The 26,518-nt window shown below is 37.0% G+C and overlaps 2 protein-coding genes across 5 annotated transcripts; both read right to left on the bottom strand.

The window, feature by feature from the left end:
* Positions 1–1,233: 1,233 nt before the first annotated feature.
* LOC115619963 (feline leukemia virus subgroup C receptor-related protein 2) lies at positions 1,234–24,187 on the bottom strand. Of its 4 annotated transcripts, none has more exons than XM_030512997.1 (11): positions 24,107–24,187; positions 11,124–11,466; positions 9,616–9,727; positions 8,847–8,949; positions 8,573–8,701; positions 8,293–8,388; positions 3,206–3,347; positions 2,938–3,134; positions 2,752–2,876; positions 1,915–2,025; positions 1,520–1,817 (listed from the first exon to the last, which is right to left on the bottom strand). In XM_030512997.1, exons 2-11 carry the CDS (start codon positions 11,266–11,268, stop codon positions 1,520–1,522), a joined length of 1,458 nt encoding a protein of 485 aa, XP_030368857.1. In that variant the 5' UTR covers positions 11,269–11,466; positions 24,107–24,187. The 4 variants fall into 4 exon arrangements, with proteins under 4 accessions (XP_030368858.1, XP_030368859.1, XP_030368857.1 ...); XM_030512996.1 differs by lacking the exon at positions 24,107–24,187 and adding an exon at positions 14,109–14,282; XM_030512998.1 differs by lacking the exon at positions 24,107–24,187 and having other exon boundaries at positions 1,234–1,817; positions 11,124–11,268.
* LOC115619965 (V-type proton ATPase subunit D) lies at positions 19,046–20,386 on the bottom strand. The gene has a single exon (XM_030513000.1). It carries the CDS (start codon positions 20,333–20,335, stop codon positions 19,247–19,249), a length of 1,089 nt encoding a protein of 362 aa, XP_030368860.1. The 5' UTR covers positions 20,336–20,386; the 3' UTR covers positions 19,046–19,246.
* Positions 24,188–26,518: the final 2,331 nt, after the last annotated feature.

Here is a 26,518-nt window from a genome sequence, read left to right as displayed (position 1 = left end):
TTTAAGCTGAGCTTTAAAGCGTTAGTTAAAGTATTACTTAAGCGGCCACTTCACTATATGTACGTGTTTTATATTTTACCTGGATGTCCCTAAATTGGTTGAACTTTGTTACAGTTTCTGTTCCTATTCGACTATATGAATATTTTAAAACGTTCGTAACTGACTGCCAAATGTGTTTGTCAAGTTTTATGTCAAAGCGTCCAAATGCCTTCCCCTACTGTGTGTTTATCGTTTGAGTTTTTGAGTTCCATTTTGAGATGCTCACAACCGTCGCAACGGCAGAGCAAGTGCTGACAACCGTTTACATAAAGATTCGTTTATCTATTGTTGGATTAAAATACATATGTTATACTAAAGACATCTATTTATATTTTATTAGACACTCATAAAGGATATTCACTGTCTGTTAACTACTTAGCACAATCCAAAAAGGATGATTTGAAATTGAAAATGTAACCATTTAATTTTAAAGGAATACAATTCACAATCAACAGACCCAGAAATAATTATTTCGTTAATTACTCCAGGCGATAATATTGAACATTTTCGGTCTGATTTCGGCCTCAATGTATAATGAACTAAATCCCCGACTCAGTTTGATCTTGGCAGGTCTACTTTCTGCACTGCAGCAAGCACGAATTGTTTGTAAATAGATTCGTGGCAATTTTAACCCTAAAGTAGACATGATATTCAATTAACAAGCGTTAATTTAAATTGTAAAAATAGAAAAATAAGTATGCTGCAAATATTCAGCAGTTTTAATAATTTATCGATTAAGCAAAAATATTTCAAGTCCCAATTCCAAACTTGTTTTGTAATCATATTTGATTTTATAATTTTTTTTGTTAAGATGTTAACAGACATTGTGTGAATATCCCAAAAAACAAAAACTCTGCTGCGGGTAAATACTATATTCTATTGAGTTGTTTGTCAAGCCGAGCATGAATGATCGCGTTGGAAACGGCAGTTCAAATGAAGATTAAGTTTGAGATTTCAGAATTGAGCATACACGTATAGTTCTCGTATATGGTTAGAATATATTGGATTATTTATGCAATCAGATTGTACTGATTAGACTGATTTGTGTGTAAGGTGTTGTACTGTGTTTTATTGTTACTGTACACATAAAGCTTATTAACCAAATTTTATCTACACCACAAATTCTTTTTACAATGTTTTTTTAATTTTTCCACTACGCACTAATTTTTCAGCATAAAGCTAAAAGAGTAAGTGTTAACTTTTTCCTTATAATTGCTATGCAATTTTAATAAACAAGTTAAAACGCAACATACATTTTACTTAGAACTAAAACAGAACTGTGTAACAACTAATGCAATAAATAAAAAATTAAAACGATATGTCCAAGTTCAAGACGAATGACGCGCGACTATGAGGGCCAGCAACCCGAACTTGGCCACCCAATTGTGATTTGTGTGCCTGTGCATGTCGTGGGGTTGTTTGTCTTTATGTTGTTTGTGTGTGTGTGTGTGTGTGTGGGGATATCTGTAGTGACATGCATTTACGGATTTCCCGACTCCAACGCCGCATTTCCCCCCTGCACCTGTGCGTTCTGGCGGCGCAAGTCCGACTTTGTGATGGCAGTAATCACAGTTCCAACAATTAGCATCACGGCCATTACAATGTTGGCCTGTATATCGCCATACGAGTAAAATAGTTTCGAATAGATGAGGGTGAACACAATGCCAAAGGTTTGTGCCGAGGCATTCAATAGACCCGATGAGGTGCCCTCTGGCTCAGGGAAAGTAAGCTCCGCGCCAAATTCAAAGCCAACCGGCAGGTAGCCAGTCATGAAGAAGCTGCATAGGGAAAATACATATACATATATATAGTAGTATTGCATGTTCGAGCAGCATACAGAAAAACACTTTTGTTACTTTTTCTGCTTCCACTTACCCCAGCAATGAAGCTGTCACATAAACCACAGCAATGTAGCCAGTATCGAGGGTGAATGTAAAAATCCACATTCCCACCATAGAGAGAGCATAAACCGCCAGAGTGGTTTCCCTGTGCACGTTTTATGGAAATAATGAAATTTTTAAAACAAAAGGGCAACATGCTCATTAGGCTTTTCCATATACTATACAGTAAAACATCAATATCTTGGGCACTTGTAACGCAGGCTAGTTTCTACAAATCAGCTATTAGTATCATCTTATCGTAAAGTGCGAGTATACATGTGTAATCGCATATTCTTGTTTGATTTAATCGTGATTTTGTTTCTACAAGCACATCAGCGCTCATTTAAATAACGCTTCGTTGTCTAAACGCATAAGAATAGCTGGAAGGAATGATGAATGTTGTATAAAATCATTTCATTTTAGACAAATGTCAATTCTTGATTTTGAAGTAAGGATTATATGCAAAATTTATAAACGATAGAAGACTTAAAAATGTCGAAAGCAAGCGCTGGAAATGTTTTATTAAATACTTCAGATTGTTAAATGCAAAGCGCTTTTTGTGTCAAGAATTTATTGTAGTCATATATTGGTTATACTTGTAGTTGCTTGACTGCATTAAGAGCACGAGCATTAATTACAATTTTTAGCTTTACAGTTTCGCAGCATTGCAACAACTTTCTCGGTGGGCTACGCTGCGTATGCGTGATGTGTGTCGATAACTCGTTCACTAAGGCGAAACTTTTTCAATGCAGTGCCAGTCGTGCGCCAAAAATAAAATCATTCTTCAGTTGGCTTCCAATTAAGCATTAGAAGAGCTTTACCCCGTACTTACTTGAATTTATGGGTCTTATCCAGCACAATGCCCGAAACAACGGAGCCCAACATTCCCGCGAGTACGATAGACAAGCCAATACGTCCAGTATCGACTTCATGGCCGGGATAGTATTTCAGAACTACCTGTGAAAGAGCGAGCATTAGTCGACCCTTCCCACACCCAAATACTCTACTAAAGACCTACCGGATTCAGCAGCGTCGATATGGCATAGAATACACCCACATTTATGCCGTAGGATAGTAGGAGAAAAATGAAGTTGCTGTTGGTCATCAGGTTTTTCAGCGATTGGAAAAAACTAACTTGCTCTGCATGTCCCCCCTCTATGCGCTGAGCAGCCTCCTGGGCGGCGGAGGGTGGTGTGGGTGGCTTGTCTTGGAAGACTGTTTGGTCGGAAAGGAAGTCAACAATAATAATAAAGTTAAGTGGGTGCATATCAGTTGAATTCACTTACAGAGCGCCATTAGCACGAGCAAAACGCTAGTCAAACCAGCAACCATATAAAACATCAACCTCAAATCATTGCCCACAGTTTCCAAGTCCTCGGAGTTGGGCACCAGTATAGGAGGCAGGACAAAGCCAATGGCTACACCAAGCTGCAAAAAAGTGGCAGTTGTTTATTTTAATTTGTTTTCGCCACTTTTCTGGCCATAAAACTGATTTATACTATATACCCGTTGTTGTTATTATTTTGGAAAACTTTAAGCACAGCATCTGTTGTGACAGCTCCCTATTATGCTAGACTTGATATGCGGCTTAAATGTTTGGTTCCTATCGGATATAGTGGCAGTTGAGTTGTAAATGGCTTTGAATCTACTCATTTATAATAAAAGTGCGAATTCTAACAACATTAATTAATTAATCTTTATAAACTGCATTGCTCTTAGTTTCTTTAGTAATAGTACTATAAAAGGCCTGATTTTGGCACAATGATCAAAATATTTAGTTGAAATTTATATATTTATTATTTTTTCATAATCAAACATGGGTTATCGACCTAGATTACAATACGTTTAATTTCAACTTAAAACTTATGTCCATCCGGCCAGATATCCCTCGATCCATAGCCAATATTTAGTTTGAATATAGTTTCATAAATGTAAGATTTTAAAAAAATAACAAGGTCTGTGTCTCGAACATAGAACACTGTGATGAAACAAATATACTTTTGTTCATTGAAAAATAATGGCCTCAATTAAAATTAATCTAAAAATCTATGAGCTAACCAAATTGAATATTTTGTTAATGACAAAGTATACAAAGTATTAGCTGTACTCGTATAGTTTTGCAACAAAATATGTTATTGGCTACGTTCCCAGTAATTTTATTTTATTATGTTAGACTTGTCGAAAAAGTATAAAAATGCAAAAAGCGTTTTCCGAAAACCTTAGCCAGCTCGGGCGGACTCAGTTTGGATTTATTTCAATATTAAATATTTGAGGAGCACGCTTGCCGACTGCACGAGCGGTATATACTAAACAAATTGGAATCACTTTGGATTTATTTCTGTTTGAAATTTGAATTCGCTATTTACTGGAGCTATCACCCGCAGGCCGCAGAAGTCCGGCTCCGCAGTCGGCTATTGGGTGAAGCCGGTTTAACGTAATACCCAGTTGCCATTGGCAACTTGTCTACTTGGGCGGAATAAAAAACAAACAGACGCATTTCCTGGCATGTTTACATATGCGGGAAGCGCATGTTTTAAGCTGTTGTTGCAACTTGGCGGCAGGCAACGAAAAAAAGTGCCTGAATGTTTGTTCTGCACTTTGCAGACATGCGCCCGCACACGTACACATTGCTAGTAATGCCAATGCCATGCCAAACTCTGGCTGTGTTCCCAACCAATCCGCCGCTCAGTGCAGCGAACTGCCGAGGAAGTCGCCGCAAGACGTCGCCGAGAGTGGCGTGCCTCCGTGCGGGTGGCTGTGCGTGAGTGTTTGTGGCGGCCTTGCGAGATAACACAGTATGGGCACAACCTTGCGACAGGCACGGATACGTGTATGAATAGGGGCACGGACACGGACACTGGCACGGGTTCGGTACGGTACGGCACGGCACTTTCAATGTCACCGTGCACACACAAACATGAATACATCAAAATCTGCAGTGGCATATACACTGAGAGAAACAATAGTCGTAATTAAAGAACAAGCCGAAAAACAACATTATTTAAGACTGCTTTAAAAGTATTTTATTTGGTTTTAAATCTTACAGATTGTGAAATTGTGGTTTTGTTTGAGGAAAACAATCAGTATAAATAGCGTGGCAAACGTTGTTGAGAAATTAAAAAGTAAAATAATTTAAAGAATTTAAATTGAACTGAGCTAAGAAGACTACCTGTAGATTAATGTATTATCTTTTTCTCATCTCCAAACGTTGCTTATCCACAGTTTAGCAAATTTTTATGTATTTTTATGTGGTTTCATAAATAAGACTTCAATGTGTTGCAAATAAAATTAAAATAAACAGGGACATAAGCTATGCATTTTTATATATTTTCCAGCTCAGGAAAGCGCCGGTATATTTTGTATTTTGAATTAAAATGGACAATGACTATTTGTAACTTTTTTACCTAAGGATATCAATAAATGAGTCTTATTCTGTTAGATGTTGCCATAGAAACTGGGGAGCTTAATTAAAAAATTGTGTGTGGGTGGCAAACAAGAAATGCATTCAGTTATCGACTGCCAAAAAGGGTTTACCAAGATTTTCAGCTGCAACTAAGATAACTTCTAAGCTGGTTTTATTAATTTACGTGTACTGCATAGGCAAATTGGATTGAGGTGCTCCGAATTAAAATAAAATGCTGTAGCATTTTATGCTGTAAATGCTATTTGTTAGACGGAATAATTTGGTCGTTTTGGCAGTGTAATGAAATACGCTTTACGCTGAGCGGGGCTGTTTGCATTTGGTACTTTAGTGCATTTTAGAGCTGTTTGGTAGTTGATAAGTTCAGCTTGACATCTTCACATAATCTAGCTGAGCTTAGGCGCTGCGTGACGCCACTTCCATGTTGCTATTTTCAGTTTATCGAGCTTCTCCCACTAGTATGTGGCTCTGCTTTATGGGCATACATATGTACGTGTTTGTGTGTAAGCTTTTTGGCTGTTTGTTTGCCAGCACACACTTGACCTCTTCATGTACTCTGTGCTGTAGTTGTTACTTGAAGCGTTGACGCCAATGCCTGGTGGCAGCCTTCGAGCTGAACAGGTTGCTTTTTGCCTCAGGCTTTATAGCTGGTACTGTAGATGTGACACATATTGTCGGCACTGGCGGCATCACCCCCAGCCCATCCTATGAACTGCAGCCTCATATTAGCACATCCTATTGTGACTTTCTACTTTCTTTTCTAACGACAGCCCTACGAACAACAAGCGGAAATTATAAGCCTTTCAGCTGCACTCGAGTGTAAGACAAATATGGCAGAGCTCACACACGCAGTAGACTGTGAATTGTCTGTGTGTGTGAGTTTGTGTGTCTCAGCCAACCATCTACTGTCTATCTGCCTGTCCGTCAAGTCGTCTGTTGGGCCGTATACGAGTATGTGCGTATACGAGTATGTGTGTCTATTTACACAAATGTGTGTGCCAATTTCGTATGCGTTGCCGGTGCAACACGGTGCGTTGCCGGTAAACGCGTGCATATTTCATTCGAAAATCAGTGGACAGCTAGGATGCATCGCCTGCCACACAAGTCAGGCTGACAATGCTCCAGCAATAAAGTAAACAAACAGCAGCTTTTTTCTGCAACACAGAACCCGGACACTGCTCATCTGCCATTATTTAAATGGAACTACCTATGGATCAGTATGGATTTTAGGCAAAAATCCAGATAATTGACATTCAGTGTATCGAGTCTTTAAGGGCCTAGCTATATCTAAGGAGAACATGCAGCGAAAACTGCACCATGAAGTATTTTCGAACACTTGGGTTAAATGACTATTTTCAACTCGCATCTAGACAAACTGGCAAACTATTTGCATACAAAAGTACTAAATTAATTTTAAAAAAATCCTACAATTTGTTGTACAATTAAAATTGGTTTTAATTAAAATGTAACTTATTCATGACATACTTGTAAAATTCAAAAAATTTTGTTGCATATCTAGCCATAACCTTAGAGGTAAGTTCGAGATAGAACTAAACATAAAATGTAAACTTTACGTTAAGTGTTTGCTCAAAATATTTGTGAAAGTGTAGAAAATGCCAAAGTCTGCAGAACCTAAGTAACCATTGTGAAGCGTGAACAGTGAAGAGGGGGCAAAAGTTGAAGACTTCTTAACTTTAGAAACAACAAAGTTAAAAGTCACACTTACTGAGTGTCACACTTACTGCCCTCGCAAGCTTAAACTACGAGTAACTATAAATATATCCCTTAACAAAGTATGTATAGAGTATTTATATGTGAAACACAAACAACAACATTTGCTCGTTGAGGCTTTTGGTATTCCATTAGATTTCAGCCCATAACTCTACTTGAAATTAGGATATAAATACTCGTAGTTAGACGGGTAAGTATAGGATGCCTTAAATATAAAAAATGATACTTAAATGAGACAAATGTACATTGCTCTACAATACAAGTAGAGCCTTACACTTTCCAGTATAATTAAATTAAATTAAATTCAATCCTCCTAACTAAAAAGATAGGCAAAATAGGTGTGTAAAATGCCAAATATACAGTCACCTGCAAATCAATCATTTGTCAGACATTTCAAATACTGCCTATAGTGATTGTGGTTGACCTGTGAACTGGACAATAAACCACAGTAGGGAAACATAATTGCATTATGTGCAAGCTACTGTCAAATTTTGATTTCGTCTTGCCAGCATTATAACCACAAGAGACACCCACTCTGACCTCCTAGGTCTAAAGACAAACTAATTTCACGTCAAAGACCATAACTTGCAGATGCCTTTTCAAAGACGGAAGGGCAATGCCAGGACTTCGACACTTGGCCTCCTGTCAAATCAATTACTTATACAATTTGAAGGGGTCTAACGTGTGCTTTCATTGCAGAATCAATTTGACTTGACTCTGCACTCAGTACATATTTGAATTTTTTATTTTTTTTTTGGAGGGTGGACTCTGATTTTCTGTTTGACTTCTGTGGTCGACTTTTGGTTTTATTTTTCTGATAACTCATGCTTCTAGTAAGCGAATAGCGCCGCCTGAATCGAATGCATGTGTCTGTCACCGTCACTCGTGTGCATTGCCAACTCTGACGTGCCACAGTTGCCACTTCCGTGCCGGAAATGAACATGGCACACGCACACACACACACACACACGCTAAGGCTTAGCCACATTTTCTCATTTCGGTTGGTCATGTTCTTGACTAACATCGTGCATAAATTCTAAAGTAGAGCTGCCTCTTCTGTGTTCGAGCGCATTTTTGTGTCCGCCAAAAGATTTAAGCTCAGAGAAATTTATCTGCGCACTGGGAAGATATTTAGCAGCAACTTTATGAAGCAATTTAATGCCACATCCATAAATGTTCAGCAAGTTAAATAATAGCCAAAACAGCAAGCTCATAACTCACCTGATTACCGAAAACACCAACGCTGGTGGCAGAAGATACCTGGTCAGGTCCAAACCAAACCGCAGCTAGGCGTGCGGGCAATGATAGAATGCACACCTGTGGGCGATTGGTGGGGAGAAAGGAGCTTATGCCCAATCTATATAATATTCAATGGAACATGCAGTCGCTGTTTTGCATGCTCATTGCGAAAATTAATCACATTAGGCATTTCGCACGAAAATGCAATTACAGTCTAGCCATTGGCGAATGATTGAGTGCGTTTATCGCAAATTTCACTTACCTGTGCCAAAGCAACTATCGCCTGTCCAATAAAGCCCACATAAAATAGCGATGGATCGACAGAGAAAACTTTAATCCAAGCACCAATACAAGTGCCCACAATGCCAACCAGAGCAGTGATGCGCAAACCCTGCATAAAGAGTTTATTGGAATATCGAATGGAATTTATATAACAATGCAAAAATAATCATATTAATGGAGCTCTCTTCAATGGATAAGTAGGAGAATTTGAATGCTCTAAATAACCTTTAGTCGATTACTAATTTGTTACCTACCACTTTGTCCAAAAACCAACTGCCAGGAAATATCAGCGGTATATATAAAATCATATAAATCATAGAAGTCCAATCAACCCATGTATCATTGATTCCATAGTAGCTATAAATAAAACCGCAAGAATACAACAAGTCTAATCGTAATTTATTTATAAACTAAACATCAGAGGGTTTTTTGAAAGTTGTGTGAATGCCAAAAAAAAAATAAATTAAAATATTATTATTTTGTAGGATATACTTATGTAAACTTAACTATTTTTTTTAATGTTATCTCCCTTAGGCAATAAAATGCAGTGTGTATTGAAATCAATTACAACAATTCCTTTTAATGAGAAACTTTTTTATTTTTTTTAGGTCGTTAAGGACTCGACATCAACAGGTCCATTTGCCTTTCTTAGCCTGCTTACTCAACTATTTTTAATCCACTGTCTTATTGAATTGATGATCAAACATTTATATATTTGTATTTAAGGATGCGTTGAGCGCATTGCATTCGATTGCTTTCGCCGTCGGTTTCTAACGAGTTAGACAGTCAATGAAGTTTCTTTAAAGTAATATTTTTAAAGTCAATCGACTTGACTTTGAATGTTGATAATATCTACACACTAATTACAATTATTCCTTTATGCTTAAATCAAAACAAATATATAGACTCTAATCAAACTTCTTTACCACAGTTTACCAATAATTCCCTTAAAATTAGGCATTTAATTTTGTAAGCCCCTTAGTAGTTCCCACAGAGTCAGATGCGCCTTTCAGCTAAACTCACCGTGTTATTATGTTGTTAATAATAGTGTATTGTATCCATTGCATAGCATTTGAGGCTGAATAGAATACAAAGAGAATAAGCACAGCCCAGCGCCGTCCATAGACTTTGTATCCTGAAAATTAAATGCGCGGTCACATCAAAACTTTTTAAATTCCCAAGAAAGCTTTTACTTTGAATGTATTCTTAATTGGAATGATACGCGTATACAATAAAAATAATAAGAATACAAATATATACATATACAAGTATAAGCTTCATTCTAAACTATTTATATAATAAAATAGCATCTACAAATGAGCGCAACTACCAATTATGTCAACAAAAAAAATCGTATACATACATACTTAGCATAAATTTAAATGTAATATTAAATTCTCTACGACGTAATATGCTGAACTATGATGGTTGCACTTTGTACCAATGACAGATCCAATGATATATGTATGTTATATGTTGTTATATGGACTTTTGTGTCAACTCAAAGCGGCGAATTTTAAACGGCCAACAAACTGGCAACTTTTTGGTTGCATGGCATTGAGAAAGGAAAGCGCTTTGATGTTTGTTATTTTTAGTTGTTTGCACACACATACATGCATACATGCGAATATACATTTGCATGAACCCACATACATACATACGAGTATGTATATACATACATATGTACATATGTATGTACTTAAATGCATTCATGCTGCCGCACGTAGTCGCTTATATTGTTCGTGACAGTTTGAAAAAGTGCGCGTGGATGGATGTATATGTGTATAAGTGTGTCTGTGTGTGTGTGTTTGTGGGTGTGGGTGTGTATGTACTGATTACTTAACCATAACCATACAAATCTGGCCACTGAGGGCACATAAAACAATTGCATACCTTGATGAGCACACTGCATACACACAGGATACACGTACAGAAAAACATATGTGAGCAGAATATGTGTACGAATAGAAATACTTAGCTCAGCTATATTTTGCGGCAGTATAGCCTTCAAGCATTTTCAAATGGAGTATATGCATAGTCACTATGAAAATATATCGGGAATCACCTCATAATCGGCGCATTCGCTCGACACTGCCACAATGGTTATTAAACTTTCGCTTTTGTCGATCACAAGTTCTGCTGCTAAGCTGGAGCTCTGATAAAATAGTTCGAGTAGGTGGGCTGATGTGTGCTGCAAGATTAAAAATATGTTTCTGCGGATTCATATATAAACTCTCTATACATTTTTTCACTTGGCGACATCAATACGACTCCTCATTGGAAGTGGTACATGCGATTCATTGTTGGTTCATAGTTTTTTTTTAAGACACACAGATGCAGGACTCCTTTTAGATGTTTGAGGTGAAAAGTTGTGAAGGGGAAATTTGTAGTTTAGTCTCAATGTGTTTTGCTTGCAAAAGGATATCAAAGTTACTGAGCACGCATGCAAATAGTAGTTAATGTGCATGAACATGAGAATTAATTACAACATGCATCCCATTCAGTAGACGCTTAATTAGACTTTTACAAACCTTCAGGCGGTGCGTGTGCGGTGGTAGAAGATTTGCTGGCACCCTCTCCCTTCTCCTTGGGCGTAATTAAATCTGTTGACTTGCTGGTGGCTATATAGGAATCGGTGCTCTCCACAGCACCACTGCTGCTATGCTTCAGATCCATATTAATGCCGTGTAAGGCCTTTGTTTATTAAATTGTAAATTTGGGCGGTTCCTGTAATGTGGCACTCGTTTTCGCTGGCCGCTTCTCTTCTAAAGGTTTTGGTTCACTGTCGGTGGTGTCGTTAGATTTTGTGGTGGTTTTTGTTGACGATTTGTTTACTTTAAAGGGCAGTTTCTTTTTAGAAAGCAATTCTAATGGCTAAAAAAATAATAAAAAAAATATGTCTGAATTAGCATTTTAAAATCATCGCCTGAAAGTAGGCACCACTTTGCGTTCTCGTTCTATTTGTGAGCACCCACACATCTGCCGCCATTGCAGACATTTTTTATTTGCATGTGTTTGTGAAAAAAGCGAACAAACCACATACACCGCCATACAGGCAGGATGCAAGGGACTTGGAAATCCAACAGCGTGTGGTTTTAAGAATTTGCATAAACGCATTTTAACAAGGTAACATAATTTTATGTGCAACTGTAAAACCGCTCTCGGTTTCAAATGCTGCTCGGATTCTGTTTTTATACCCTCTATCCACACGGTTTTTATAGAATCGTCCAGGAATTTGTTACGTCCAAGCCGCAAAGTATAAATATTCTTTTCCACGTTTCCAACTCACACAAATTTCAGTTGGAAGTAGAAGTCTTATTTCTTAAACCAAGTTGTCTTTTGCTTAGTTTGTTATATTAAGAAAAAAGAAACCAATTTGTACTTTTACTATCTTAGCTTCATATTTATTAACATTATCGGAATTGTCCAAGTACTTCTAGAATTATAAAAATAATAATAACTATAATTGTCGGCTCATTTTAGAAATTCATTTGTTTCCTAATGTTTCTTAGTTTTTATTTCTAGACAGGCACGCTTGTTTTGTATTCATTTATTTCTTCAACAGATATGGGCGGTCGATATAGGTTACAGTTAACAGTACGTTTTAATATCAACTTGATCGAATTATTTATATAATTATAACTAATAATTATATTATTTGGGAAGTCAGAGGTAAAACGAAAAGAAACAGGAACATCTCTAACCCCGTTGCCAATCCAGCGAATCCTATCCTCATCATTTTTCTTTTCAGCAACCACCATTTTTACTCAAGTATCGGATTTTATAATGACAGTTCCTTTAGTATATTTAATATTTTTATTGCTGCTTCTGCAAAAACAGACACTCACATGTACATTTGTATATACATATGCACTTATGAAAGGACTTTTGCAAAGAATAAAAGGGCAATTGTAAATGCATGTAACATGCAGTAGAAGAGGCATAAATAATATAAATACCTGTATAATGTGGTTATGCCTATTAATCTTAATCAGAAATCTCGCATAGTTATATGTGAAAAGAGGCTCTTATTGGGACAAGCCTGTTTTGTATACAGTGTAGTTATTAGTCGGGTGCGCTCAACTATAACATGCAGGTTGCTTTTTATTCTCACTCAAAACAATTTCTTTATATAGTATTTGCGTTGTGGCGATAACTGTTTGCTTTTAGACAAATTGGCTTTTCATATTTAATGGTAATTTAATTTCACGCACGGCATTAAATTATGTGAATTGGCCTTGTACAATTCTATCATTACACTCGTTTTCACAAATATACTTAAGTGCATGAAATTTACAATTTTCAACACATTTGAATCGGCATTTCAATTGTGTTTACCATTTACCATAGAATGAAGCCATTAACTCAATTTTGCTCGGCAATTCGTGAAATTCTCGTTGTGCGCCCTCAATTGGGCGCTGAATACTTGTTGCACCTAAGTTGGGGCGAGATGGAGGGATGAGATAAACGTTATGATAACCTGGTGGTGCATACTGCATGCCTTTGGCTTGATCAATGGGGTGGACATTTTTAGTCATGTCTGGTCGTATATTGAATCAGTTTCATAAATTGCTTGAATTCAAGCAAATACGTTGAGCGTTAGCTTAAATGTTGAGATATTCGCGCTGATTTGCCTTAATTTGCTTGCTTTTGTTGATACCATAGTCATCGGGCCACGTGTAAATAATGCATTTAATTCACTAAGTAGTCAGTGTCTATAATACAATTAATTTCCCTTTCATACATGAAATATTTTAATTGCATTGCTGCACTGAAGCACTCTTTCTTTCGTACATTTTCCATTTGTCTGTATCACGTAATTAGATCTGTAATGCATGCAGAGCCATTCATTGGTCCCCCTAGCTAAATACAAAACTGGATGGCTTTGGCTCTGGCTTTTCTAATTGATTTAACCCTGCCAACGGCTGCATTTAAATCAATTTTCCTCATTAAAATTTAATTCCATGACGTGCAAACTTGTATGTGAGTGAAATACTGCCACGGCTGTTGTCATTAGTAGGCTCCAAAATGTTGCTCATTTGGTTTGGTTTGGGCTTTTACGTGGTTTTGTTAACATTGGTTTCACAGTGGGAATTTCTTTACAACTCATCATATCAGCAACAGCGCAACAATGTACGACAAAGAATTATAAAATTGGCAAACATTATTTGTTTTATTTGTACTTATACTTGTAGTACAATACATATGTATGTATCAGCTGTTATTCAAGGCAGACAGAATAAAACACGCCACTGCAGTTGATAAATAACAAGCACTTGTACCATGAAACCGTATTTGCGGAGATAAGCGTGCCGATTTCTTCACCATAACTCCATACTTAACCCCACTTATTGTAAAATACCTGCTCAGTCAGTTCGATATTATAAAATTTATATTTTTGCATAGCCTACATACATATTTTTGTATGTTACCATCAAACCCCCTGGCTGTGTGGTATCATGCGTTAAAATAAATATGTAATTCATTTTTCACTCAAAACTGGAATTTTTACGCACATATATTTTCGATTTGACATACTCGGTGTGTTTGTTTCGCGCGTCATTAAATTAACTGAAGGTACAATAAAACAAAACAAAAAAAATTAAAGCAATAACAAAAACAAACACCTTTAAGGTAAGGTGGGTTTACAGTCGTCTGCTTCGAACTTAACGGACACGTTTTCAGAACGCGAACGAGCAAAGTGGCAGTGGAAATGAAACTGAACCCCAACGCCGAAAGCGTTCCGTGCGCTCGTCAAAATAAAATGTAAAAAAATAACAAGTCGATTTGCAAAATGCTTCGGCATGCGCCAGTGATGTTGCTTTTGTTGTAAACAGCTGATTAAACCTCATATATACATACATACAAAGTGTACACATATGTATGTACGCGTACATACATACAGGGTGCACCATCTTTTATGTCGGTATGTAAACGTTGAACATCTTTGAAAATAAACAACCGATTTTCAAGTATGAGATATTTTTATTTAATTTGGTTCTGTACAATTTCTTGAACTGAGGTTTTCAATACTGGTCTACTCAAGTCAATCGGTTCACTAATGACAAACTTATTCAATATTTACAAGTACATACCGACATAAAAGATGGCGCACCCTGTACACAAATATCAACTACTAGTTTCTAAATGGGCATGCAGTGGACTAACTAATAACAACCCGGCATTGACAACAACAAGTTCCACCAATGTCTGCCGGAGCGTCAGCCACGAACACCGCTAAACCACAGTAGAGTCTATTTAAGTGTGAAATTTAATATTAAACAAGCTAAAAAGTTAACTACATGCGTCCACTTCGAAGCAAAATACTTATATACCCGTCACTGTGTTTCACAACAAAACATATATTCATCTATGGTCCTGGGCCGCTAACTAGTATACCTCCTGTCCTTCAATAGAAAAATTTTATTTTAAAATTATATCGTTTCTCAAGATCTGTGTCTATCAAGATTAGGCTTTAGTGAAAAAATTGAAAATCAGTTTATTATGCGAATCTCAAACAATTTAATTTTTATTGTTTCTTATGTATGGTTTTGGTCGCCTGTTTTATTAATTGGGTATGAAATATATCTTTATTTGTAGTATACTATGTTAATTGTATGTAGCGCTGAAAGAGAAAGGTGTTCTTCACTCCCAAAAACTTTATACTTAATATACTTGTAAATCAATGAATTATCATCACGAGATGTCTCTCTGTCCGTCTGAAAATTGTCAGTAGAATAACAGATATTCTCAGCGTATAAAAACTTGTTAAAAGACCTTGATCATTATCCATCTTCCAAACAAATTTTTAACCATAAACATAATCCCTGACATATATATACTACAGAACAGTTGTTGTTAGTGTTGGATTGCTGTAGGTGCGAATTTACTCGGAATGTGTTTAGGTTATTGTTTGTTTGGCGTCCCCTTTTTAAATTACCCCAGAATCGATTTTGTAGCATACAAGCGAAATCGTTGAATTTGTGATTTATCAGCAACAAATACGCGTAAAGAACTTCAATTTTAAAAATATCACAAAAAGACATCTTCAAACTTATGGAAAACAAAAAAAAAAAAATGACATAAATCTATGCCACACGATGCAAGCATGACGGCATGTTATTAGAGTGGGAAAATGTCAAAATTGAGAAGAAAAACTAACCTGAAACGGATGGAGAATACTCGTACGTTTCTCCGTTTGCAAATAGCGAATTTCTGCAATAACTCGTGGGGAAACCCCCTCTTGTGAATGTGGACTTTGTGATTTATGGGCGTGCGCATTTAGTTCCCATGCAGTGCCATACAGCTGTGGTTTTCTTTTAAATATAAACTTGAACTTCGAATATTCAAGCTTTGTTTTTATAAAATTTACTTTAATGACAATAAATAAAATTAGATTTGAAAAATATGTGCTTAGGTATTAATTATCCTTTTCTAGTAGAAAAGAAATGAGTGGATCCGAACAAATAAATAACACTCGAATCAATATTTTCAATATATTAGTAATAGTAATATTTACAAATATTACATAATGAATATCCACTGTAAGTCTGAGTTGATTCATATTAAAGCAACTGTAAAAAATATCTCTTGTTACTTTTTACAAGCCGCTTATCGCATTTTTTCCACCCGCTTTTTTTCAATATCATAAATACTTCACATGTGTCACTCTTCTGCTTTGCCTTCCAGATTCCCCGTCTGCGTATATGACGACATGTTCGGAGACCTGTTCTACGAGTACCATCCACAATTTCTTTGGAATCTGTTTTCCGTGTCCAAAATGATTCTAATTGAATAATTCGCCTGCGGAACTTTCGTATGCAAATTTTAGCCAGACGACCACAGCTGAGGCCAGAAACAACGCTCGCAGTCAAGCGCTGGCTATGCGTGTTCTCCTCATTGTCTAAGTGAGTGAGTGAGTGGCTAGGGTCATTATTCGATTAAAGAGAATTATTATTGTTGTCATTATTTATAATGCAAACACATGCAGCTTATGGCGCAGTCGACAGGGAACTGCCGTCAACAAACCACTTTCGTAAATCGTGCTGAACGAGCGAGTATCTTTGTATGCTGGTTGGGGCTTTGGAAATAACGACGTGTCACTACATGGCCGATTTGTTGGCTTTATTCGAGTACTGATAAGCTGTAGAATCAATATATGTACATATGAGCTGATTAGTTTGTTATTAAATTTTCAGCATTCAATTGGCAACTATTTCATATTATAGCTGGTTTGATGTAAAACCCCGTATACGAGAGCTAAGCTTAGTCATGGTGTTGCCTTATTTAAATTCAAAGTGGTGGCTGTCTGTAAAAGTTAATATATGGTGACTTTTATATAGACTCGTTTTAACAGTATTTTGCAGCTACATACTTGTATAGTTTTGATTTATTATCAGTTCTAAAGAAAGCCATAAATGTTTGCTAATAATAAACTGGTTACACTTTTCTAGAATGAATTTTTCAGTGAACTAAAGGAGAGGCGAAATTAAGCCTACACAAAAGGGAAATTATTGAAAGAAAAAGAAGTAAATATTATGATTAATAAAAAAGACATGTACAAATATATTTGTGATAACTCTTTTGGTTAAAATAATATTGATCATTTTTTGTTGTTTTTTTTTGGTGTTAAGATTAGTTTTAGATGAAGTCAAAGATTGCCACTTTCTACTTGCTAAAGATTAGAGATTAATATTTATAATTCAAAACGAAGAAAAAGATTTATAAAAAATATAAATAATATGAAGATTATGATCAAGATAAAAATTATATATTAATCAAAAAATATAAATATGCATACTATAAGCATTAGAGGTACAATCATCTATTTATCAGTATTTCTTTCCACATTACGTATTTTTTGCCCATTACTCAAAATGTTAATGGCAGAAGCACTTGTCAGAACAATTACTGTAAAATAATCAACAAATAATAATTGGATTTAAAACCACAAACTTAATATCAAATTTGTATTGTAAAATAATGGAAAAAAACCAACATTTTAAAACACAGCTTTCCTTTTAAAGCACTCGTGATATGATTTGCATATTTCCCCCCCGGCTATAATAGCAGTTTAGTTCTATTTGTGGGGCACACACAATACACGAACACTTAAAATTATATATGTAAGTACATATAGTTTCATAATGGCTGGGGCTAGGAGACTATGCACAATCCACACGAGCTTTGTGTACTCGGGTAGTCGCCTTTGTTTTTTGCCACAGCGCCAATTTCCAGCACAAGTAGCATGCAACGCCACGCGCTACGCACACCTATTTAATGGATTTCAATGCAACATAAACACCTCGTAATCCTTTTAATGCTCGCCCGTGAACACCAACACCCAAATACCCAAACACACACACACGGACATACAGTCAGCCGCCTGTGATTAAGTGCTCAACAAAAGCCTACGGACTGATTGCCATTTCTCATTCACTTTCATTCTAGTTGCCAAGACAATTGCATCGCCACAAACAAACAAATACACAAACACACATTCACACAGCAAGAAAAATAACTATATCATTTGATCTGAGATGACCAATATAACATTATTTAAAACATAAATTTATATTAATATTTTGTCCTCACTGACAACAATGAAGTACATATGTATAACATGGAGTTCATAGACAAGATTTATATACATATTTCCCAATTTGTCGTTTGAAGTTAATTATCATCAAACACTATAATCTGTGATCTGTCCGATCTGTTAAACAATTCAAAGCTAGTTTTAGTCTTTTCTGAGTATTTCATTTTAAATTGATTTGTTATACTTGGCAGGTCAGCACAATGGATAGAGGGAGGGTCCGCACTTGCTGCTGTGCCTAATAATTGAATTCTTCAATGATATGATATAGAGATCGTTTAGATTCTTCAATTGAGGCTTCTTTACATTTTGCATAGAATTAGTATACAGAACTCTATTACCTCATGGAGCAGTTTAACTGAACTTTTCTCCCGTGTTCCGAACTACACAAATATATACATATATGTATGTGAGCTTTTGTTGCCCCAAATGCCATTTTCAGCACTCGCCGCCGACTGCCATCAGTTGTGCTAATATGTAAGCACCCAGACAATGTCCTAAAGCCGTCAACACTTTCGCAAAAATAATCTGCGGAAATGCTCAACGCTAATTAGCCGCAGTACGGCTTGCATTGCCGCTGGCAAAGGAAGTCAAGAACGGACTTAGGAAGGATTGAAATGTAACCAGGCAACAGACGCGATGATGAGCGACGAGGTTGAGCTGTGAAGTGCTCGGGGAAATTTAAACATTTATGAGAACAATTTATTTAAATTGCCTGAGCACCTTTTTCAATTTGTAGCCAAAGTACACGATAAACACAGACGGGCAAATAGATGAATGAAATCTCATCATGCGGCGTTTTACGCAGTTCCAGCGGCCATGACCATGAGGGGTTATAAGTGTTAAATCAAGCTCAAGCACAGTGGTAGATTCTTCTTTTATTAGAAAGCAAATATCATCTGGGGCTGAAAAGTAGAAAAATCGTTCCCAACTACGACAAATTTATTGAGACAGTTATTTCTACGTGAGAGAACACGATGCCATCGGTCATAACTGTTGACAATAACAATTCATTCATTCAATCATAAATAAATAATTATGAAAGCATTGCTAGGAGGTTTATTGTGGTGGCTCATCATTTTCTTCATCGTCTTTCTTTTCTTCGTCTCTCTTCCTTTGTTCGGCATTTTTCTTTTCTGCAGCTTTTCTCATTTCTACGGCCCTCTTTTTTTGTTCCTCTTTCTTTTTCTTTGCTTCAGCAATTATCTCTGCTGCATATGGCACTTGTGCCCTTGCCATATACTCTACCATGCTTGGGGTGGGCGAGAAGGAGCTACTTCTTTTTAGGAAGGCATCAATGTCTTCTGGGGCTTGTTCTTGTTCTTCCATGCGCTTCAGATGACGTTGCAAACGTGCCTGTCGCACACGATCTTCTACATTATCCCGATCGAAGTCGTCTAAATCGAAATGCACATCGGCTACCGGATGGGCATAGGTGCCACGCTTTAAATACGCTTCTAGTTCTTCTGGCGTCATGTTCTTGGTTCTGATAATCTCGGTAAAGGCGATCTTCGCCTCCAGCTGTTTAACCTGCGACCGCTTCAGACGATAGAACTCCTCGCGCTCGAACTCTTCCAGCTCTCCGCATATGTAGGCATGTGTGTTAATGAACCGCGGTATGACCACGTGATCCAATGCGTTCACACGCATGTTGGTTTGACGCGAGGCATACATCATCATACGCACCATGTACTCCAACGACGCGAAGGCTACCAGATCGGTTAGCACTTCCTGGAATCGTGTGCGCACAATCTGCACGTGCTGGCCGCCACAGCCTAAGCCAGTGAGGGGATATGCGGCAACTGGACTAAATTCTAGTTCAAAGTAGTGCATCGTGATGCCCACAATTTTCTGTTGTCGTTTCGTTATGGTAGTCGTTGCCAGATGGGTGTCGGTCACATAAGCTGGATTGAAGTCGGTTCCTATTAGATTGGCCTTGGTTATTGAGAAGATCGCATTGCGCATTTTATAATCCACTTCCTCCTCCTTTTCGGCCATCAGACGCTTTAGCTCTCGCAGCTTAATATCGATTGCGTCCCGCTTACGCTTCAACAGGCCCATACCACGCTTGGCGGCTGCAATCCGCTGCTTGATTTGCACCTCGTTGGCCCGTGAGGGGAATATGATCAGGCGATCGTGTCCAGCCATGGTATATTTACTTTATTTAAGCCACCAAATAGAGGTAGGAAAAATTATAATTTTGAATTTTTGGAAAAAGGCGATTATTATCAAAAACATCAAAATATATATTATAAGCTTGTCACATATACAACTATTTTGCTTTTTCGAAGCCATGTTGTTGGTATGCTAATTGCAAACAAATTTTCTTTTCTTCCACAGAAACCATTACAAAGGACGTTTTGAACACCGAGCGGGGTTTTGAAATAGCTAAAGTTTTTAGAAAAAAACAACGTTTACTTATAAAGTGATTACAAAATACATGTAATTTCCATTTGAGTTTAGGCCACTGTGCCAAGGATATGGACAGGCACTAAAGCAGGATTTTGTTTATGTATGGGAAAAAATTATTCGAAAGCGTAGCGCGTTTATGTACGAATATGTATGTGTCGGCGGGTGGGAGCCTGCCAAATACTTGAGGTAAGCACCAGTGGGTTGTTGTTGGCGTATTTTTTAGCTGTTTCCGCTAAAGCGCGTCGACTATATATTGGTCTTTCCTCTTTGTGCTTTGTTTTCCTTTAACAAATAGGACCCATGTAGAATGTGCGGCCCATTAACGTGGCCCAAATGTAATTGAGTGTACTAACTGGCTGTGGCTGTAATCCAGCTCCAAGGATTTGTCAAGTCTGTCTAAACCTCAGGAGATTGTGTAATTATAAGCTTTTTGTTTGTATTTAATGTGCCATAATTTCCACAACATTTACTTATTAATTAAAAAATTCGTGCAAATTGAAAGCCATTTCTCTTCTAAGTCGCTCGCATTAGCTGTTGGATTTTCACCATAAATTTCATTTTATTATAAAAGTTTTCAAGTTTCAACAACTGCAGCTGCTGCCGATGCTGCTGTTTTTAGAAATTTTGGACCGCCTTGCCGCGGTCATGTGCAAGACCGCATAGCTGCGCAATCGCTTGTCTTTTTGTCTCTCTGCCTATGAATATATGAGTGTGTATATCTGTCTGGTGCGGGTGGCCATGGCTGCCTGTTTCCTGTCTATTTATGTCATTTTGCTTGCCGCAGCTCTTTGGCTTATTTCGTTTAGCATGCAGATTTTGTTCCCAACTCTTAACCAGCGAACTGGGTGTCTAGATTCGTTTTTAATTGCATTAATGTTAGCTTCCTTTTTTCCTCCAGATGTGTATATCGTGAATGCCATGGTTGTCAGTTCCTTAATTGAACATTTGTAATTAACTTCAATGGCAATCATTCTATTCTATGCATTTTATTTTTTATTTCATGCTGCTTTTTCCTTATTCCACCCACCCACCTTTTACCTTGTTCTCATTTGTCTTTTATTTGATTTTTTTGCAGTTGGCATTTAATTTCGTACCATCACTGCTAGACTTTCATTCTCCTTTTTATTGTAGCCTTTTTGTTTATTTTCGGTACTGTCTTTTCTTTCTTTCACGTTAACACAGCCGTGACAAGGTCGCACTTAGCTTGTGGTTTTCTTTATCTTTAACAGCTCAGTTAAGGCAATTGTTGCAGTCTTTTGTTTAATGCGATGAATACAAAAATCATTTCGATTTTAATCCAATTTGTCTTATGTTCTTAGCGTTTGAGCCTCAGTACTAGCTTATTTCAATGGCCAGACGAGGCGTAATTTTTGTTGTTGTTGAACCTAACATCAAACTGTTCAGCGAACCTGTCATGTACGATAATTTGTAATGCGACCGTCTGGGTTGACGCAATTATGTGCAAATAATGACAATAAGTAACACAAATTATTGGCTGGCAGCTATAATTAAGAATTACATTTCACTATTAACATTAACGGATTGAATTTTCTGCTTCATGCATGCCAAATTAAAAGTTTAAAATTCATTTCGCATGCAGGAAATTACCCACTTTAGTGCACAAGAATCAATATTTTAGTGACTTGGCTTGCTGGGGGTAGCCGTAAATGCACTTTTGCACTTTTGAGAATAATGCATTAAAGTTGCATGTGTTTGCTGCCACAGCTTGAGTGCTCAATTACGTGTCGAGAACTTTTACTTCACTTACTTTTTGGCACACTTTCAGTGGAGTGGTTGTTGCGGGAGTATCGTGTCTATAACATACTATATAGCTAATACTAAGTAAAGCAAATAAAATGCCAAATATATTGAGCTCAGTACGTGAGTAAAATATTGGCAATACAACACTGATTTAAATATATGAATAAAGACACGATTCAGGTGTCTTCGGTTAAGGGCTGCTTAAATATAAGATGCGTAGAGAATGGCCGCGCTTTTAGTTTAATTCAACAAATTAATGTTTATAATTTAATTTAATTTAAATATAGATTTGCTTCGTCGAGTGTTTTATATGAGATGTGTGGAGGAAAGTTTAAAAATGTTTTCATATTGTTTATTTTCTTTTTATATTGTTCATGTCGAGCTTATCTGTGTGTTGATAATACTAAATTATTGAAAATACTTTTTTCAAACTTCGGGCATCATAAATATAAATAATAAGCTAAATTTTTATATAGTAATGCGTAAGTCAAATCCAATTTATTCCGAATTGTTTAGAACAAAACGGAGATTGGTTTTCGAATCAGCAGACCAAAGCGTATCAGAAACGATTGTTTTTATTTCATCATCAATTTCACGCTAGCTTAATGTACTTAAATAAGTGTCAACGTGCTCGACCATCTAAAGCATACTTTCAGGCATCGGCGCAAATTAAATCTCTTAAATATTTAAACTGCAATGTGCTTATATGTATATCTACATTGGTATTTGTAGAAGTTTGTGCGAGTGTGTGTGTCAGTGAGAGTTCTTCAGTTCAAATACCTTCGCACATTACGTCACAGATGGCACAAAAACACAAATGCCCAAAGCACCCAGACGCTCACGCACACAGACCAACACACACAGCAACATAAACTGCCGTCTGATTGCCAAGCTCTTCTCTACAAGAGGGATGGAGATGCTGAAAGCTGGCAGATGCCGACGATGGTCTGACTCGTAGTCGAGTACATCGGACAATTGTCTAACTTCTTGTTTATGCTTTTGCGAGCGTGCGATTTCCGAGCATTTATTCTTCTGCCTAACACTACTTTGTCACACAGACAGACACACCTGGCTTAGCAGTTTTTGCTTTTATTCTAGTTTGCCTTAAGAAAGTGTAAAAAAAGCGCGCGGAAAAATCAATTTATGGATTTTAGTTTCATTTTTTCACGCCGTTTTCAATTCTGCAGCACATGGGACAAGCACAATGCTTGTTTTGTTTGTCTGCAGCTTGTTGCCGCCGCCAGCTGCTTCGTAGCGCCGCTGTTTGGTCTCGAAACTGAAAGCCGGGGGCGCAGCTGCTGCTCGAACACTTAAGGGGCGTTCGTGTGCACAGTGCGAAATGTTGCCAAAGGGGGAAAAAGCTAAAAATATCCGTTACTTGGCAGTACGCGCAATTAAAGCAATTGCGTTTAATTGCAATGAAATGAAACGCTCAGTTGAGTTTCTCACTCAGGTGTGTCTAAGCAGCGCCTCTAGTACTACTTGTAGGACCTTCCGTTCTAACACAAAAGCGCGCTAAAATATTCGTGAGTCGATGCGTATGTATATGTGAATGGGTGAATGAATGCGTATGTTTTACATACACAAATGTAATTGCAGTAATCCGCGTATAATTGGATTGTAAACAAGACTCGTAAATAGGAAATAATCTATTAGAGAGTCTCTTAACATTTGACAATCGGTTCACAGATTTATAGATTTGTATTTGGCCAACAACATATATATTTAATACATATACATACGTACTGCGATTATTTTCACAACTATTTTGCTGCAAAACTCGGCAAGCTTTCAACCTATTGATGTTTCGTTTTTGGATTCAACACCTTGGAGATATCACTGAGTAGGACTACTGCAAATCCTGTTGACTTCAGCCTTTATATAGCAGCCCGTTGTGTTCCACAACAGCTGATAGATGCTGTGGATGCTGCGAGAGCTTTGCCGGCCAATGCGCAGGTACAAACAAGGATGTTTGGCCCACCGACCGCACACATATCACAGGCACTCCATTTGCCTAAATCTTAAGTCAAATGAATATGCATTTAACGAACGGAAATTACTTTCATTAATTAAGTTTAAAAACAACATTTTTCTTTAAAATTCAAGATAAAAGTTTAAAAACAATCCAAAAATTACATTTAAGAAATTAATTTAATTTCAGCTCAAAAGTATGCAGCGTATCTGTTTCGCAAATAAGAGCACAGGGTGACATGCACATTGCTGGCAGGTTGGAAATGCGTAACGGTTATGTAATTCAAATTAACTTGTTTAGTTCTTGATACTTGTTCAGTAATCGAATTAATTAATTGGGCACATACATAATTGCAATTAATTATTGTACATAAATTGATAAATAAATCGTATTGAATAAACTGATAAGTTAGTTGAAATATTTAAATAAATTACTTTAAATAATAATCAATTAAAATTGAATTACAAAACGTTTGTAACTGAAATATTTATTGGGAATTTTAAACAAGGTAGACAATTTACTAGAAACTTTATTTTATAATAAATCATGTTGAATAAACGGATGTGATTGTTGAAAACAATCTTGTACTAATTAAAATAACGGATGTGTATTTTTTTAATTTGTTACAAAAAAATCGTACGTCAATGAAAGCCCTATGGCTGGCACAAATATATTAATTGCAAATTACAATAATCATTTATCTTATAATTTCTTGAAATTATGCACAATGTGTTTTTATTCTTACCTCCCAATATAAATAATCGCTTAATTTTTAGCCCGAAGAAAGTAAAAAAAAACAATGCCCCAGAATAATCCAAAAGGCCCGCCAAGATAATGAAATACTTTCTCCCTATTGGCGCTATCTAACTTAACTGGCCATTGGAATGCAGTGATATGAATATCTGAACCCTTTACGCTTGCCAACCACGTTCGCTCGTCAACAGAGCTGAGCTATGTGTCGTCTTCTTGACGTATTTGTTGCTTTTCGTTTCGTTTCTTTCTACACAGACAGACCACCAGCACCTCTTTCTTGATGTTGACGTTGATGCTTACCTTAACTGTTTTCTTTTTTAATTTTTCTTTCCAAATTCTGCGCATACCTTAGCGCATAAAGCGAAATATACTGAGAACTGAATGAATGAGCAGAATTCTCGATACAGAGCGCCCGCTACACTGATAAGCCACTTCGATACCAAAAAGACAAGCTCAGACCAACTGTTGTTACTACAAGCGGCTAAAGTCGTCAGCGTTAGCGTCAGCTTCAGTGCCAATGGCTTGTGGTAAAAGTACGCGTATGTACATAACTATCTATATGTATCAATACATCTTGCAAAAGTGAGTGGCATACCGGAAAAAAATGTACATACTATACACATACTGCTTGTATAGACGGGCAGACAGAAAACCATTCATACGTGTATGTACGAGTATGTATGCAGCATAAAAAAGCTGCTGCCAAAAGGCCAAAACTCACGCGGACGTCTGTCGCTAGCTGACGAGTGTGTCAGGTGCAATGTGCGTTGCGGCCAACTCCGACTTGGCTCAATGTTGTTGACCACCACCTGTGCTAGCCAGACTGCAATAACAACGAAAAAGTGGGTAAAGAAAAAACAAAAACACACATAAACGCCTGGCTACCTGTATACTGGCTAACTGACTAAATAACTGGCTAACAGGCTGACGTTCGTATCAAATGTCTTTCAACGGTAGTTAAGCGCTTCCTATTCCATGCATGCTATCTTTTAAGGCATAGGGCAGTTATGTGTCACCCATAGAAAAGTTTTCCTTTGTTCGCTTAAGCAAACAATTTGAACAGATTTTGTGATTTCCCACAAGGTTTCTTTGGAAAATAAATCCTAAATATGTTTTTATGCAGCAGGAAACTCTATCTTAGAATCGAATTCTTATTAGTTTCACTGAAGCCACATTATATTCTGATAAATTTACTTGATATATACATATGTAAAGCGACTGAGTGCGGCTTTAAGAATTTTGTCTTGGATCTACTACTTCCATTTCCTTCAAGTAGTCATTTTTAAACGCGAATTCTCAAAGAGCTTTCATTCCATTGTACATAATTTGATAAAATTCGGAAACAGCGAAAGACCTGAGTGTATTTGGCATACCGCATTAGGTTGACAGGTCTACCGACTCAAAATCTATTTAAAGTAACAATTCTGTTAGCG

Source organism: Scaptodrosophila lebanonensis, unplaced genomic scaffold (assembly GCF_003285725.1).
Source record: "Scaptodrosophila lebanonensis strain 11010-0011.00,11010-0021.00 unplaced genomic scaffold, SlebRS2 tig00000001-arrow-pilon, whole genome shotgun sequence".
NCBI lineage: Eukaryota > Metazoa > Arthropoda > Insecta > Diptera > Drosophilidae > Scaptodrosophila > Scaptodrosophila lebanonensis.
This window is presented reverse-complemented; position numbering and strand designations above follow the sequence as displayed.